This window comes from Rhinichthys klamathensis, unplaced genomic scaffold (genome assembly GCF_029890125.1).
Source record: "Rhinichthys klamathensis goyatoka isolate OS25496 unplaced genomic scaffold, OSU_Roscu_1.1 h1tg000055l_1, whole genome shotgun sequence".
Classification (NCBI taxonomy): domain Eukaryota; kingdom Metazoa; phylum Chordata; class Actinopteri; order Cypriniformes; family Leuciscidae; genus Rhinichthys; species Rhinichthys klamathensis.
The window spans coordinates 332188-346598 of record NW_026606600.1 but is presented as its reverse complement, the minus strand read 5'-3'; the positions used below and the strand labels follow the sequence as shown (position 1 = coordinate 346598).

At 39.1% G+C, this 14411-nt stretch overlaps 1 protein-coding gene across 1 annotated transcript in view; it reads left to right on the top strand.

Annotated features, from left to right (window-relative positions):
• htr5ab (5-hydroxytryptamine (serotonin) receptor 5A, genome duplicate b) overlaps positions 1-13051 on the top strand; it is a 29460-nt gene extending 16409 nt beyond the window's left edge. The window contains exons 2-3 of the mRNA XM_056248391.1: positions 1564-2683; positions 12374-13051. Of these exons, the coding sequence (XP_056104366.1) occupies positions 1976-2683; positions 12374-12706 (1041 nt within the window). The 5' untranslated portion in view covers positions 1564-1975 and the 3' untranslated portion in view covers positions 12707-13051. The remainder of the gene's footprint in view (positions 1-1563; positions 2684-12373) is intronic.
• The last annotated feature ends 1360 nt before the right edge of the window (positions 13052-14411 follow it).

Below are 14411 nucleotides of genomic sequence, written 5' to 3'. Positions count from 1 at the left end.
CTTAGCATCAGAGCACATTCCACCAGAAGTGTGGCTTCCTCTCAAGCTCTCTTTAGAGGGGCCCTCTTGGAAGACATTTGTGTGGCGGCAGGTTGGTCCTCTCCGCACACCTTTGTGAGGTTCTATAATTTAGATCTTGACATGACTCCAGGTTCCCAGGTTCTATCTGCTTGAACCTATCATGGTTGTTATTATTATTTGGTCTGGTACCAGTTATGGCAGCGCTTAGCTTGGCGAGTTTGGTATTTCGTTTCCACTGCGCTTTCCGCAGCGTTGAGTGAACCTATGAAAGAGAACGTCTCTGGTTACTTACGTAACCTATGTTCTCTGAATAGGGAACGAGACGCTGCGTTCGCTGCCAAGCTCCTCGCGCTGCTGACAGTTTTTCTTTTCGGCAGAGAAATCTGAGAAGAGGGCGCGCGCGCGTTCATCATGCTACGACGTAAGAGCGTCGGGGCGGAGCCAGCTTTGCGCAAGCGCCATCAGCCAATGAATTGGCGTGATTCTATAGGGCTTCAGGCAATCGGCACATCCAGAGGATATCCCACTGCGCTTTCCGCAGCGTCTCGTTCCCTATTCAGAGAACATAGGTTACGTAAGTAACCAGAGACGTTTTCTACAAACTTGTCGAAAGGTTTCTACAGAGGACTTGAGCAACTAAAATAAGAATAAGTCATTCAAAAGTATGTTGGCAAAAAGGCAGTAAATCCACACAGTCAAATGAAATACTTATCCAGGGAAATCCTCAGCCCAACAGTTTTCTGTCATTATTTGTTCTTGTTGTTTTATCAAATTAATACAGCACAATGGAACATCACAACACATGAATTCTGTCAGGACCAATATCGTCAAAGATGATTGACAATTAGCAGCATACAGTTTGGATTGGCGATATGGTTCTATTGTGGGCAAGAACTCCCTGCCCATCCATGCAGCCTAGCATGAATAAGAGCAGGGAGAGCAGCGATAACACCCTTAGGGTAAACAGAACAGAACTAGCATGTATTGCAGATATCATTAATGTTCAATAATTTAATGTACAACATAATTTAAGAAAAATTAGTCTGATTTAAGAGGAATATCAGAAGGCCAAGTCCTGACTGGACGAGAGGAGGAGCTGGGGATAGAGGAGGGTAATTAGCTCCTGAGCAACACGATAAAGCTGCTGATAATACCGAATGGACCTTATATATAGGGATGGATGTCATAGGTGAGAGTCTGCTGATGCAAGCTTGACTGAAGTGACCTGCCAGAACTAACGCTACGCTTGATTTTGCACGTATAGATGGGACATTCATGGGATTGGGAAGTGAGGCAAAGCTTATAGTTTGCACTGTTCAAGGCCAGAATAAAACCCTTCACAGTGTGCACATCCTCAGCCAGGATGTGTTTACAATGTCCTGGCACAAACACATAAGATATATATATATATATAGGAAAAAAGAAACCCATTCCATAGCCTAGAGCTATTTTCTATTTCAGGTGGTAGCTGAATAAGACGATTTTGTGGGATGAACTATAAAATTCATTTATGCTTTTTTTTTCTTGTCTTTTAGGATGAAGGATGGAGGATGGCTTCTCCCATCTTCAGATGTGTGTCCTGTGAACCTTTAAATTACTGAAGGCTATAAACTCACGATTATCAATATGTGCAATCATAATGTCATCTATAATCAGTATGGCAGCACTTCAAAACGCCTACCTTTTCAGTGACCGGCATACAAAACTGTGAGCTAAAGGACAATAAGCTCACAAATTGTAGTGCCAAGAAAATAACACCCACTCAGAAAGCAAACTCTTGCAAATGTTTTCAAATGAATTAACTTAAAAACATCCAAAAAGAAAACCATGCCTGACCTAAAAAACAGTAAAAAAAGAAAAGAAAAATCCATTCACTCTTACAGTGACTTCATTTATTTTCACCTTGCCTTCTAATTAGAGCCAGATATCTATTTGCATACAGTCACATGCTGCCATGACTCAACCCAATGTTACAGTACTCTTGGCTAATATCTCTGGAGGATCTGAATTGGGTAATCTGTACCGTCCATTTTCTGTGTTCAGTGTTCTCACACTCACTTTGCTGGCCATGCTTGTGCTGGCCACCTTTGTATGGAACCTTCTGGTTTTGGTGACCATCCTGAGGGTGCGCACCTTCCATCGTGTTCCCCACAATCTGGTTGCCTCCATGGCCATCTCGGATGTGATGGTTGCAGGACTGGTTATGCCCCTAAGTCTGGTTAGGGAGCTTTGTGGACGGCGGTGGATTCTGGGTCGGGCCCTGTGTCAGGTCTGGATCTCCTGCGATGTACTCTGTTGCACAGCCAGTATCTGGAATGTGACGGCCATTGCCCTAGATCGTTACTGGTCCATAACACGCCACCTGGAGTACACATTAAAAACACGTAAACGAATCTCCAATGTGATGATTTGCCTCACATGGCTACTCTCCTCTGTTATCTCGCTTTCTCCGCTTTTTGGTTGGGGTGAGACCTACTCAGAAGTCAGCCTGGCTTGTCAAGTAAGCCAGGAGCCCTCATACACAGTCTTCTCCACTTTTGGAGCCTTTTACCTGCCCCTCTGTGTGGTCCTCTTTGTCTACTGGAAGATCTACAAGGCTGCCAAGTTCCGCATTGGCTCTCACAAGACCAACACCATCACACCAATGGCTGAAGTCATAGAGGTAAAAAGAAAAAAGTTTATATAAGATTATGTATACACAGTGGCAAGAATACGTTTGTGATCTCTTTGAAAATACCTGGATTTCTGCATTGATTACTCATAAAATGTGGTCTGATCTTTAAATCTTATTTTATAGATTATAGATTTTTATATATTATATATAATTATAGATAAACACAATCTGACTAAACTAATAACACAAATAACTGTAATTGTTCAATTTTTTATTAAATACATTGCGCAAAAAGTAAGTGAAACATTTTGTAACTCTTTGGCCTTGTCCACACGGACACGGGTATTTTTTTCCTCCTGCGTTTAAAAAAAAAATCACGTCCACACATGCTCGGTTTAAAAAAAATCTCCGTCTACATGAAAATGCAAAAACACGCTATCAAGCACTGTCAAGAGCATGCCACACCAGTAGGCGACAATATAACCCTAACCGTAAAGCCACATTGGCCAATCAGAAGCCTAACAAAAAGTTATTACCGGTAGGCGGATAACGGCGCACAATCTAACGTCAAACACAGCGGATAACGGCACACACTCTGACGTCGCAAGGTCTACATGACAACACTGTAACCAGCGTTTCTGAAGATCCTCACCCTTGCAGGGGTTTTCAAAAATGTTCGGTTTCAGTAACCTGGTACTGTGTTTCCGTGTGGACAAACGGCCGAACCGCGTAAAAAAGGTCACGGTTATAAAAATACCCGTGTCCGTGTGGACAAGGCCTTATATCCTCCATTAGCAACTCCCCACAAATCTGTTTCAGTTATTAAATTCTAGGTTGTCTTGAGAGCACAGCCCTCTTTAGGGTATGTCGCATTTTTTCAGTCATTCTTTGGTTCGTATTATTTGTGTGATTTGGATCATTGTCTTGTTGTATCAACCATCCTCTCTAAAGCTTGAAGTCATTAGCTTCTGTCCCAACATTCTCCTGTAAAATGTCTTGATGGACTTTAGAATTCATTGTTCCATTAATTAATTCAAAGTGTCCAGACACTGAGGCAGCAAAGCAGCATTAAACCATCCACCATGCTTCACATTTGAGATGAGGTTTTAGAGGTGGTGTGCAGATCCCTTTTTTCTTCAAACAAAACATTGTGCATTTTTGTCTCAACTGTTCAACTTTTGTCTCCACTGTTCAAAGAACATTTGCTAAAAGCATTATGGAACAACCTGGTGGTTTTAGGCAAACATGAGACATGTCTCAACATTTTTTTTTTTTTTTTGCACTGGTTTCCCTATGTGTTGTCCTTTCATGAACACCATTATTGTTCAGTGCTTCTGAAATAACGTACACATGAACAAAGACTTCTGCAGTTTGTAGAGTTATCAGGGGTCTTTTTGTTGTTATCCTTGGGTTCATTCACACCTCTTGTTGTGTTCTGAGAGTGATCTTTGCATGATGCCCACTCCTAGGGAAAGTATAGCATCAATCCAGAATTTTCTACATTTGAAGATGGCAAGGGCAGAGACATTTAGTAGGGACACTAGTGACATGTCCCTACCAATATAGACTATAGAATATAGTTCAAAAAATTAAAATATATTTATATGTAATCACTGTTGATGTAATTCTATCCGCATTTGACATGACCTGAGAAGTTCAAGTATACTAGAAAACTGCTTTTTCAAAGATGTGCATTTATTGCATGGACGGAGTAAGAACGTAAGGTATGTGTTTAAAACATGTGCACAGTTTAGTTAAAGTTTACCCTCTTTAACTTTAATGTTGTTAAACTGAATGTACAATATGAGTGCAAATTGTTCGCTGAAATATCCACAAAATTAAAAGCAACACTGAAATAAGAGCATGCTGTTTATTAGATGAGCGTGAAAGTTGTTCACTACTACTATAGAAATATGGGACCTGTGCATGCTTTCTTTTAGAATCATCACTGTTCCAATTCAGCGGGAACTGTTGTTATGTCCTCACCAATGTCAAAATAAAACCCATGAAGACAGGGTCACTTACCATGGACCACTTTACCACTTACCACTTTAGCAATGCTTTTGTATAGACTTTTCCATCTTTGTGCATCTCTGTAATGTGTTTTTTAAGAAATTGGGATTGAGGCATGGTCCACACTAACCAATCTGTCTTGAAGAACAGATTTGACAGTAACCAGTGTGCCTTTATTGTGTGTAACCCACACTTCCAATCTCATCTCCTTAATTGAATGCAATTAGCTTTTAAAGAAGTCTTAACACAAGAGTTTCACTTTCTTTTCCCAGCCTGCCCTGTTAATGATCACTCAATGTCTTCAATAAAAAAATTGAAAAGTACAACTGTTTGTGTGTTATTAGTTTAGTCAGATTATGTATTTAATTGTGATTTAGAAGATCAGACCACATTTTATAAATTATTACTAGAAATTCAGATATTTCCAAAGGGTTCTCAAACATACAACCCCAAATCCAGAAAAGTTGGGACGTTTTGTAAAATGCAATAAAATCAAGAATCTGTGATTTGTTAATTTTCTTTAACTGACAAAAGGACAAAGAAAAGATTTCCATTGTTTTTACTGAACAACTTAAAGGTGCAGTAAGTGACTTCTGGTAAACGCTGTTGATATTTGATATCACCAAAACAAACATGCCCATACCCAATAAGATCAAAACCCAATCTCGATGCCTCCGCCCCCACATTCAGGTACACGCTATGCAACCACTATGGCGGAATCAGCTGTGCCTGCTGCCCGGGGGTATAATGTCATCAATAAGTGAAAGCAATTTCTGTTACTATAATGTTAAATCAGGTCAAATGTCTATTTGCTATTTAGCTCCTCAACTCCTTCAAATGGCAAAGTCATCCCTTACATCCCAAAAAACAAACAAACACAGTTTTCATGAACAGCTCCCTACATACCACGATAGTCCAAGTAATATTACAAATGTGACAAGATTAAGGGGTTATAGCAATCACTCACTAAAAGGTGAGCCAAAAAACACACTTTGGCACACATTGGGAGTCAATGCTTGAAATGGGCGGTGGAAGAGGTTTAGACGTTCCAGGCTTATAGTAATAATAATGCAAATGAACAAACAAATGAAGATGGCATACGAGTACATTCAAGCAAAAGACAACATGTCTTAGTTCTGTGAAACACAGCAAAACCAACGTTACTCACGTATCGAGAAGAAATAAAGCAACCTCGGTGTCAGTATTCAGGCCTTCCCACTCCTTAAAGGGTTAGTTCGCCCATTTAAGACATGAAGTTGTATGCAATCCTTACCAGCACGACAGTGCATACACACTGACCCACTCTGTTGTCACCTCCCTGGTCAGAGTTCTGGCCGCTGGAAGTTTTTCAATAAAGTACTCCCGGTTATTTTCCGGGGTCACAAAACTGTGCGTTTTTACGTGAAAAAATGATTTGCGTTTCAAAGCTTGATTAATTTACCACACAAAAAACACGCCGGTCAAAATTCATACCGCAGTTTTAATCGGCACTATTTTCTATCCATTTCTATCAATCCGCGCTGCTGTCGACGTCAACAGTGCGCACGTTCCGATCAGCTGTTGATAGCGCGACTCGCTGACAACATGTCTGACTACGAAACTTCTGATGATGAAACCAATTTTAGCACAATGTCAGACGGATCAGATGATGAAAGTAATTTTAGCACAACGACAATGTTATTGATTGCAACACAAAACCTCAATTGTGTGTGTGTTCAATCAAATAGTTTTCTCAGCAAATTGTACCAATATCCCTATATACTGTTTTTATATTAGAATATATATATTTTATATTCACGTGTTTTATAATGGAGTCTAAACATCAGCTTGTTTACCGTACAGTTTAGACATGGGATCATAAAGTTAGTAAATAGAGCTTACCCGTGGTACTGGTACAGCAAAACTCTTTAATTTTCCTTTTCCTCCTTGGTTGGGGATGTAATCGTCTTCGCTGAAGTGAGCACTACACACACGAAAATCCTTTATTCTGGATATTTTAGCTCCCGCAGAGTAGCCGATAGCAACCAGCCAAATCAACAACACGCGCTTGCACCCCCTGCTGGTGAGATCGACTAACAGCAGATGGAGATTATGCTCGGTAAGCTGTCTCATAGTTATATTCGAAACAGGAATACGATGGAATCTGAACTTTGATCGCGGCACATCCTTGTGGTCACAGCCTGGGAATTTACAAGTTCGCACCATTGTTAATTTAATACTTTTTACGTCGTTGTAAATCATTTGTGTAAACACTATGGAACAGCTGATCGGAACGTGCGCACTGTTGACGTTGACAGCAGCGCGGATTGATAGAAATGGATAGAAAATAGTGCCGATTAAAACTGAGGTACATGAATTTTGACCGGCGTGTTTTTTGTGTGGTAAATTAATCAAGCTTTGAAACGCAAATCATTTTTTCACGTAAAAACGCACAGTTTTGTGGCCCCGGAAAATAACCGGAGTACTTTATTGAAAAACTTCCATCGGCCAGAACTCTGACCAGGGAGGTGACAACAGAGTGGGTCAGTGTGTATGCACTGTAGTGCTGGTAAGGATTGCATACAACTTCATGTCTTAAATGGGCGAACTAACCCTTTAAGGTCTCTCGAGCGCTGGAAAGCTTCTCCAATATTAACACAGGTGCTACCTCTTGCCTGATCGTAATCCTTGCCTGTAACTTGCCTGATTTTTCAAAAATCGCTTACTGCACCCTTAATTGTCTTTTGTAAATATAAACACATTTTGATTTTGATGGCTGCAACACATTCCAAAAAAGTTGGGACAGAGGCATGTTTACCACTGTGTCACATCACCGTTCCTTTCAAGACACAAAACTGTCTTGTATCAGGCAAGATTGGGCAAAAATTCCACTTGCTCAACAGTCTGTGGTCATCATTGTCTGATTCTCCTCTTCATGATGTGCCATACATTTTCAATAAGAGACAGATCAGGACTACAGGCAGGTCAGTCAAGCACATCCACTACACGGTGTAGAGTATCTAATAAACCACTCTGTTGTAGCACATGCTAAATGAGGCCTGTCATTGTCTTGCTTCCAAGGAAAGATGCCATCTTGATGCCATTAAATGTCTCTGTACAATCCCAAGATATGCCTCTACGTCAGTGGTACCTTCACACACACATACTGTATGCAAGTCACCCATGCCATTTACACTGATGCACCCCCATACCATGACAGATGTTTGTTTTGGCACCTGTTGCTGATGAAAGTCTGGATGCTCCCTTTTGATACCTCAATGTCCATTTTTCCCCAAAACAACCTGAAACGTGGACTCATCTGACCGCAGCACCATCTGAGATGAGGCATATCTGCATAGAATTGATGTATAGCTTTCTCCTTGCGTAAAAAGAGATTCAAGTGGTATTTCATGATACAGCAGCAGACTGTGTTAAGTGACAACGGTTTTCCAAAGAACACCCTAGCTCATGTGGCTATATTTAACAGAGTAGGATGATGGTTTCTCATGCAGTGCCATCTGAGGGCTCAAAGGTCACGCACATTCAACAGAGGTTTCCTGTCTTGCCCTACATGGACTGAGATTTCTCTGGACTCCCTAAATCTTTTCACAATACTATGTATGGTAGAAGGTGAAAGACAAATTCTTTGCAATCTTGCATTGAGAAATGTGATTTTTGAATTGTTTGACAATACTCTCATGATATTTGGCACAAAGTGGTGAGCCATGACCCATCTTTGCTTGCAAAAACAGATAAGCTCCTTTTACACTCAATCACGATACCCTCACCTATTACCAATTCACCTATACTTATTGTTTCAAAAGAGTTTAACTTTGATATTCTATAAGCTTTTCACTTTTTGTTTTTCTATTTTGCTTCTGTCCCAACGTTGTGTATAGCAGCAGTCAAAATCAAAATGTGTTAATATTTACAAAATACAATTAAGTTGTTCAGTGAAAACATTGGAAATCTTTTCTTTGTACTTTTGTCAGTTAAATAAAGTTGAAAGCGAATGAACAAATCACAGATTCTTGATTTTATTCCATTTTACACAATGTCCCAACTTTTCTGGATTTGGGGTTGTATTTTTGCCATTGTACTGTATATACTGCCATTCCCAAATCCTCTCCCGTGACCTTGTGGGATAGTAAAGTGTACATGCATCTCACTGGAAGTACTACTGTTTTTTTTTTACATACTGTTTTTCACCTACTATAGAGGTGAAAGTATGCTTATTCAGATGCAGCTAGTCACTTGTTTAATTCCTGAAAGAACTAATTGATTGAGTAAATAATTCAATAAGCCACTCATAAAGGCAGACACTTGTACCATTCACAAATTAATTTTCAGTGGTTTATGAATGAATAGATTGAATGGTTCAATTATGCCTCACATTTATAAAGACAGCCAAATGGCAGAACAATGTAACCTGCAAAAATAGTTACTAAAAATACCCACCTGCCACCACTATGCACAGACTGACAGTCTGTCAGGCCAGATGTCCTTAATTAATTTAAGGACAGGAGCTGACATCTGGTCCCACATTGACACACAGTTCCCTCCCAATACAGATGCTCCGAGTGAGAGAGGTATAATTGGAAGCAACGTCTCACTGCTTGCTCACAAAGAACAACCATTTGAAACATGCACTTCTCTATTGTCTTTTTCAGTTTTTAGATTCCCAGATAATATTCATGTTCTAATTTTAAAGGGCTCTCCAATCATTTTCCACATGTAATTCAATTTCAGTAATTCATTTCATATCAGATAACACCTCATGTCTATATTATGTAATTTAAAACAGAAATAATATAAAATAATATTTCTTCATTAACTTGGCATATCATTAAATTCTCCATATATACATTTTATATTAATCACAGTAAGCACAAATTGATTGATTGATTGATTTACCTAATTACTAGCTCAAACAAGTATGTGTTTCTGTGTGTGTTTATATGGATGTTCTGTGTTCATCCTATATCCTCATGGAGAAAATCTTACATGGCAGTGTAGACATGTAATTAAGGCCTAATAATTTGATCATGTCTCTCATTTTAATTCTATTCTCCTCCTTTCTTTCAAAAAAACTAGTAGTTGATAAATTCAACATTCTCTACATTCAATGCAGAGAATTTGATGAGAGAATGTGGTACCTTTGGGTAGTGTCGTATAACACCAACAGTAACTCTCCTCTGAAAAACAATCTTTAAAAAAAAAAAGTTTGCATATTTATCTTTAAATTTGTCCAACCACCTCAGACAGTTAACGTTTTATGTAATGAATGTTTTCCAAAAATTCTCCATCATCTCGTTTACAGGGTTGTTACCTCTTGTACACACACTCCCTTCTTTCATCTAAAAAATACTTGAGTCCATTATTCTCACTAACGTGCACTGATCCAAAAATCAATTAATAGCCCCGTTGCCTCTTTTATCTGTTGAAATGCTCAAACAAACACACATATGCTGTAATTTTGTTTTGTTCTGCCACAGTACTCCGCTTACTCAACTACAGCCTTTCAAACAAAAGCTAATTTAAATACCTATTTTAAAGATTCAAGATGCAATAGACAAGCCAAACAATGTTTATACTGTAGTGTAAGATTCTATGTCAAAGCTAATTTTTCAGGGTAAAAATATATTTTATACAAGTTAGTTCCGGTACTCTAATTTGATTGGATAGCTACAGTTCAGAAGTGCCAATAGTTCATATAACAGCACTAGGAAGTTTCACAGTTTATATCAGCATTCCAGACTATAGTATGTGAGCGGTATGGAAGCGGAGTGAAATGGTGTGATTTTAACATGCTGTCCCTCAGTGTGTTGCTTGGCAACACATAAAGCATGATGCTTTGGCTTCTTTTAAAACTTAATTTTTTTCTTGGCACAGTGTGATATTTTTTAATTACATTTTGGTGATTTGCCAACATAGAGATTAATCTAGAATATTACTAAAAACTATTTTCCAAAAGGGTGGCTGGTGTGGGGCACATTGAGCTAGATGCAGACTTCTTAGTTGGTGACATTATCATAGGGAACTTTGTGAGAAAATACAGAAAATATAAATATATTATCTTGATTTAGAAAATTCACACCTCTGCTTTCAAGGGAATGATGTGAGATTTGTCACACAATGTCATGTGTTGCAGAAGCAAAGTGGGGAAAGACACTTCACATTTTCAAACATTAAAGGCACAACGTGTACATTTTTTTAGATTCAAATATTCAAAAAACACTAGCACAATGTTATATATTTGGTTGCCTTGTGTACTTGTACTATCCCAAATGTTTCCATAAATGTAGATACCCAACAGAAAATAATTGTTATATAGTTCAACATGGTTAGTCTTATTGTTTGAATCTCTTGTTTTCTTGACTCAGAGACACTATTTTGTCAAGTGGCTTAACATAGCAAAATCAGAAAGAGCTTTATTTTCTCTGCCATACAATATATTTTAAAATGAATTGAATGCCATTTAAGAACACAAGTCAACCAGCTTTTTAGCTTTAGCATTTTGGCATCAACCAGCATTAGCTCCACTGAAAGGCTCTCGTCTGCGCCCTGTTCATACCACAGTAACGTTAATACAACTTTAATACATTCGCTCATACATGAACATGATTTCTGGCTGAGCCCCATCAGATTGCTTTCATTCAGCTGTGGAGGTGAAGACAGCAACTCCCACGATTCCATGCTCATTCATGCCGTCATCAAGCTACGCCTTTGTTATAGTTTTGAATAAGCGACCTCTAGCAGGAAACTTACATATTGTGCCTTTAATGCATGTATCGTACTGTATGTGGAATAGTCTCAGATTAGTCCAGTAACACCTTTATGTAAAAGATATAGTTTGAGTTAAATAAATTAAATATTCTGTAACAGGTAGAGTGAATGGAGACCTGTACATACTGTAAGTAATGCTTAAAGATCAGAGTTGGAAAAATGGGATGTCTAGACACAAATATGTTACAAAAGAAATTGCACTGCCTTTCAAAGTTACACTGCTTTAAAGATTTTTTATTACATTTTAGAAGAACTTAATATTAATTTTTCACTCCTTTTTCTCTGAATCTGTAGCCTGGTTAAAACCAGACCATTCTCAGTTGTAACTGAGTTATGGTCTGGCAAAGCGTCATTGACAAATCATTTCCAGAGGGGCGTCACCAACGGACGTCGCGGATAGACCTAAAACCAATCAGAGCGATGAAGGAGATGACGTATGCAGAGCGGCGGAAAAAACATCTCCGAGTGTTGTTCTTTGCTCGGTTTTTAACTAAAAGGAAACGTTCAAATCGCTTAAAACAGATGCGATAGCTGATTCGAACGAGTGATGTTCGACGGCGGCATCCATCTTTGTAATGTAGGCTACAAAATCTGCTTCAAAATCATGTTCGAAATCCCAGCGCTGTCGTCATCGTGTAAAGCCCGCCCCAACGTTTCTGATTGGTGCCTCGATTTCGACGGATTGGAAATGAGCTTGAATGAGCTCTTTGCCAGACTAACTTTCAGAGCAAATCTAAATTTGCCGGAAGTTGTCTGGGTTTTCCCAGGCTACTGAATCTGTGCATATTGGTTCAGATCCGGCACCGGACAGATCACAGAGACTCAATTTCACTCCCTCAGTTTTGACAAAATATGTAGTTGCTGCATTCTGCTCACCAATAGTGTTAATGAAGTACCTTATAGTTGTGTACTTGACTAACACTACTAATACATTTAATCTTTTTACTTGTTTACTGCTAGGTAAAGGAGGCCGAACGGCAGCCACAGATGGCCTTCACAGTTCGTCACGCAACTGTATCTTTCCAGACGGATGGCGAGACGTGGCGAGAGCAGAAAGAGAGGAGAGCGGCTCTGATGGTGGGCATCCTGATTGGTGTATTTGTGCTCTGCTGGATTCCCTTTTTCCTTGCTGAGCTCATCATTCCGCTCTGTTCATGCGACATCCCCCCTGTCTGGAAAAGTGTCTTTCTCTGGCTGGGTTACTCAAACTCCTTCTTCAACCCACTCATTTACACAGCCTTTAACAAGAACTACAACAATGCATTTAGAAATCTCTTTTCCAGACAGCGATAAGGAACGGAAAGAAGAACAAGGGTAATGATAACCTTTGGATTTTAGGAGTAGAAAGTGAGAAAAATATCAAAAGAAGCCATCTTCTCTCACAGAAGACATAAGCGATACAAAAGCAAGGCCATGAATGCACGGGCTTTAACCGCTGTTCTAGGAGGAAGGGGGGATTGCCAACCCACATCAAGAAACTGCAGGTCAAGTGATGACTCTAGGGTTCACATCTTCACCTGCTGGTCATATATCTGTCAATATGTGGCGGCTGCTGATGTCTTCATGGTTAGACAAGTTGGCCACCATCTGTTAAATCAGCAGTGCTGAGATAATGCAAGTGTTCTCTTTAGCAAAGCTGAACCACTGAAACTAACTGTCCCTCGCCATCACTGTGAACTCTTGAGAAAGAAACCATGACTGTTCTGAAGGGTGGTGAAACATCAAAGCCACTTTTCGTCTAATAGTCAATGAAGACACAAGTACCTGCACACTATGAAAATCTGGCCTAATTCACATCCTTTCACTTCTTCCAAAATTTCATGGCTAAGGAGCAATTTATATTTCAATCACATTTCCTTTCATTAAAGTCAAGAAAAGAAAGTCGATGTGCAAAACATAGAGACATGGTAAAATTAAATTAAATAGAACAGACTTGCGTTGATGCAAAGAAAGACTCCATGGATATTTTGAACAAAACAGTGGTTATAAATGAACTCAAAAATGCCTTCGTTTCCAGACAGCACATCTCAGCATTTATGTATTATCATGAATGGATTCAGCTTTCCTCTTTGTAAGCTACCATTGTAGCAAAGTAAACTGGGACATTACATGGAACGAAATGTAAACTTGCCTGTAATTCCTGTGTGATGGGAGCTATGCTAGAGATAGATATGGATTGATCATGCATTCAAGGTTATTAAAGATTCAGAAAAGGATCACTCTGTTGGTTATCAATAATTGGAGGATCAGTAAATAAGACATACAATGTTAAAAGCTGAATGTCTCTCTGCAGTTCTTCGTCTTTATAAATGATGCTGAAAAGAAACCATCTAATTTTGTACTGCCATAGAAGCCTGTCCACATGTCCCAAGGTTTGTGAAAGCTGTCCTCACTGAAATGGCTGCTTTTATTTGCAAAAATACCTTGTTAAAGGGATAGTTCACTTTGAAATTAATTTGTGGTATGTTTTAGCTTACCTCAAGGGCATCCAAGATGTAGGTGTCTTTGTTTCCGCAGTAGTTTCAATTTTGATATTTTTAGGTCAAACCGTTCTTGTCTGTCAGTCATATAATGCAGGTCTCCACCTCAAAGAGCATGCACAGAGAAGTCCAAATTAAACATCAAAATTGAAACTACTGCGGAAACAAAGACACCTACATCTTGGATGCCCTTGAGGTAAGCTAAAACATACCAAAAATTAATTTCAAAGTGGACTATCCCTTTAATACTAAACTGAACAAGATGGTCTGTGACAGCTTATTGTAATGCTTCCAATGCATGTGCAGAGAATCACAATAAGTATGAGAGCACTGATCTCACCCCATCTCTTTGAAATACTGTCCATGTATCAGATCTGTTCATCAATTTGTCAGCTCATCCATTTAACACTCAGCTTCAGGGCAGTACAAAATTTTACTTTGCATGTGTCTATGAGAATAAAATAACATCTGTGGTGAGACTAGTACTCAAGCTTCTCTAAGTTTAAATAAGGAGAGCC